At 36.1% G+C, this 4291-nt stretch overlaps 1 protein-coding gene across 1 annotated transcript; it reads right to left on the bottom strand.

The window, feature by feature from the left end:
* Positions 1-3513: 3513 nt before the first annotated feature.
* On the bottom strand, positions 3514-4291 carry LOC124885400 (the record flags this gene model as incomplete). The annotated part of the gene is given in 2 exon segments (XM_047404110.1): positions 3514-3847; positions 3972-4291. A coding segment is annotated over 1 exon segment (320 nt), but the record flags the coding sequence as incomplete, so codon positions are not given.

Consider the following 4291-nt stretch of genomic DNA (forward strand, 5'->3'; position numbering starts at 1 on the left):
ACTTTAGAGTATTCCGTTGGGTATAGTTAATACTAAAACCTAGACATACAATTGAACGATAATGAGTTATTAAATTATAATTTTCATATCCATCCAATGAGTTTAGACTTATGTGATACTGTTTGATTTATGTGACACTGATTCATTCAGGTGAAAGTACTGGTCTACTACAGAATTACTGGGTGGATAAGGGTAGTGCTAGCAAGGTACAAACTACAAATAAGTTTAGGAAGCTCTCAGTAAGTAGCCAACATTGCAGACACGGGGGTAGGGGTGATCGGGGGAAGTCACAACTCCCGATGATTATTGCAACTTGGAATGTATGAAAGTTGAATCAGCCTCTAAAGCAAGAAGAGACGAGACTCTTTTTTAAAAAAGTATAGAGTAGAAAATATTTAGTGGAATTGAGATGATTAAAACTCACTACTGAAAAAGCTGTAAAAAGAGACCTAAAAAAGAGACCTCACGAGGTCTCTTTTCCTGAAAAAAAGACTTCAAAAACAACCTCAATAAATGGTCTCTAAAACATAGGTCGTTTTTTATAAGAGACCTCATGAGGTCACTTAAAAGCAACTTCACGAGGCCACTAAGTTATTTTAAAATTTTTCCAAAAATAGACCTCGTGAGGTCTCTAAATTATTTTTCATAATTATTATTATTCTATTAAAAGAGACCACGTGAGGTTTCTAAATTGTTTTTTATAATTATTATTATTCTATTAAAAGAGACCTCGTAAGGTCTCTATTTGATTTTATTCTTTTTATATTTTAATTAAAAGACACCTCATTAGGTGACTATTATTTCTTTATTTTTCTCATAAATAATTTATTTAAAACATACGCGACCTCTTACAGTCTCTAATTTGAGTGCCTAGAATATGAAATTGCAACAAAGAGACCTCCTGTGGTCGCTTTTGTTCATCTACTGGAAAATAAAAATACAAAATATCGACATTATGAGGTCTTTTTTCTGTAACAAAAAAATTGTCAGATACCTGTCATTTTAATTCAATTCAACATTATATATAATCTAATCAACTAAATTGAGCTCCAAGAGCTCATACTAATCAATCAAACAACCAATACAATACTAGATATCTCATCCAATGAACACTAAATGAAAATCAACTTAGATAGCATGAAATTGAACCAAAAAACATAGTAGTTAAGTTATTTATACAATAGTACTATTGATTAGACTACTTCAAAGCTCTAATGCATTCAAAAACACTTAATAGTTCAAATAAATCATCATAAAGTATATATATTGTCTAACACAATACTCGACTTTAACAAAGCGACAGTGCATTGTCCACATAATAATCCTCATCATCTTCATCACAGTGTATTGACTATATACTCCATGTGAAATAGGTAGAGACTGGGATGGTCGAGGAGGGCAAACTGCATCACCAGGACAGCGGGAATCCCCCCCCATCGAATTGGGCCTTCATTCCCGCATACTATATATCCCTTTGCCTTTCCTTTGCATGTGAGGCCTTAGTTTTAGCTTCATTAGATAGCTCAGATATCTGTTGATTCAAAGCCAAAATAGTCTCCCTTCACTCATCAACCTGGGAGCCACCGAGGCCTTCTAGTTCCGAATAAAATTCACGAAAGGTTCGTTGCGGCAAGCCATAAGCATACCCATACCTACTCAGATCATCAACCGTATCTAACCATATTCTCTCATTCCATTCTTTGCTAAGTGGCAGGTCTTAACTATCATCTGGCAGAGTCCGACAAAAATCCTCTATGGATTGCAGATATCGATTCAGAATTTAAGGATAATAACATTAGAATATAAATTTAGGAAATAAAGAGATTACTACTAGAAATAGAGGCTTACATATTCAGTTGAGCTCTTGGTTCAACCAAACATCAGGATCTCCAGGGATTTTCTTCTCCCTTGTGTGTGTAGCCTTGAAAGCCTCAGCCTGTATTATCGGCCTCCCAAGCTCCTTTTACTGCTGTTGAGGAGTAATTGGCATTTATGCCAACAATGAAGGGGAATTAAAACTGGTGCACTAAAGAGGCAGGGAACGGATAGAGTATAGAGTCATTGAGTTGCTGCACACCATCTCAAGGCAAACTAAAATGCATAAACCCATCAATAGGGTACTTGACGAGTTTGCAAATTTAGTCTATTTAGCAAATTTTTCGATTTCAGTTTAATAAGAACAATTTAACTTAAAAGTTTAAAACCTTGGGAGTATTACAAGTTCTCAGCAATCATAGTTACAGACATGAGAATATATATGAAATATTAGACTCTTACAAAGATCAACAATAGTACTTTCAATTACAGGTATCTCATTAGCTGTGGCATATTTCTTTTCTAAGAAGCACTGGTCGCGCTTGGTGAATCGAATAGTTAAAAATCGCTTGGAAGAAAGATTAAGAACGTACCAGTTTCCTCCTCACATTTCCTTGACTCTGAGCTCCACTTGTATGTAAAGAGCCACCCTTATTGGATGCTCTAGCTTTCTTGAAGTTTGTAGTAATTTGAAGTTCATGTTCTGAATGGCAAAAACACTTTCTCTGTGATGACAAGATAAATTAAGGTAGATTAATTTTCTAATGCAGCAAAATAACATGAACATTTATCAAATTAATTGATTGTAAAATATTATTTATGTAAAAGCTTATTTCTTTTTTTGACAAGTAGTGTTTTATAAAAGCTTAACCCTACATTGTATATTGATTCATACCAACTCAAAAGCAGAAACTTTGTTTAGCCCGTTGTTGATCAAGTATTCAATATTGATACTCACCAAACTTAAAATGTCCAAAGCTCAAGACTCACAGGAAGCTAGCAAGCAAAGAGTAGCAGATGCAATGATGCTAGCTAGTGGATGAGGCTGGTGCGTCCAAAACAGAAATCCTGAAGAAGGTAGAAGAAGCTAAAGAAAAAATTAAAGTTAATTCGAAGGCATTAGAAGAAGCACTGAGCAGAGTGGAGGTTGCAAATGGAGGAGAATTAGCAGTAGATAGCTCTGTGCAAATGGAGGTCTTGGAATGGACGGAGAAGACGTTCAGTACAGAATCCAACCATGTTTAAAAATCCATCCTCATCTCAGAATAGGAAAGATTTTGTCCTTGCTGATGTCAATGGCCTGACTCTTGTAACTGATGAGTTAAAACCAGTTCTATAGCCAAATCACTAGGGCAAATATAGAACAAAAAGCAACTGCCTTTGAGGGAAGAGTTTGAGAATGGAATTAAGGCTGGAAAAAAAAGTTGGAAATCATAACTATGTTGAAATTGTTGAGTCCGTTAATCAGTTATGTCTTTGCCCATAAAATTCCTTTTGTTATCTTGTTATCTCGACAAGTCCAGTTCGGGAAATGTGTTTTTCTACTCCCAAAATGGAAATACATTTGGCTAATGTTATTTAGGTAGATTATATTTCCTGAAATTGACTTTCCATAATAACAAGTAACACTTGATCCAACACAAAAAATAAGTCAGCACCAAGCAAAGCTAGCAATATATCAAAAGTAGCCTCAAAAGCTTCATGAATAATAAGATCATATAACTACTTTTCCAACTAGATAGAAAACAATTTCCCATGACATATAATTGTTGTTTCATATGACTCTACGTGCAACTTTCAATTCTTATTCTAGATTCCCATAATATTGCTTGAGAATATAGGTGAAGTGATGAAAACTAAAGTAATGTACTGATGAATCTCATCAAAATGGGAAATTGAAAAAAAGAACAGAGTTAATAGTGAAAGCTCAGGTCTCAGTCATCAATCTTCATTTTGGCCAAAAAAAAATATAGCTTGCAGCGCCCCCTCTTCTCAAAGGTCAAAAGTGAAAGATCAGCCACCAATAGTCAAACTGCAAAACAAAAAAATATATATTCACATGAGATAAGAGAGATCAGGAAACATATTAGCAGTGAACTGCAAGCTGGCTGCCCTGCTCCTTTTAACTCAAAGAAACAAACAAAAAAAACACATACCTAGGAAGGAGGAGGGTTCAAAAGAATTTCTGAACACCGACAACTCGGGCACTGACACAAACAGTTTGCCCGGCAACGCCTTCCTTCCGCTCCCAAGTTGGGCCTGCGATAGCGATGTACATTTACATAAGCTGCCCGAGCACGACGCTGACGACTACCTTGAGCAAGAATGGGGTGGCCCAGCCTTGCCAATTCGCGTGCAACTCTATTGTTCTGCGCCACAAGATTAACACCATGAATATCTTGTGCATTCTCTTGATTGCCCTCGGGAACAGCCTCCGCAATGTGCGGATCCGCGACCTCCTCCTGATTTTGATTTT

Source organism: Capsicum annuum, unplaced genomic scaffold (genome assembly GCF_002878395.1).
Source record: "Capsicum annuum cultivar UCD-10X-F1 unplaced genomic scaffold, UCD10Xv1.1 ctg52138, whole genome shotgun sequence".
Lineage (NCBI taxonomy): Eukaryota > Viridiplantae > Streptophyta > Magnoliopsida > Solanales > Solanaceae > Capsicum > Capsicum annuum.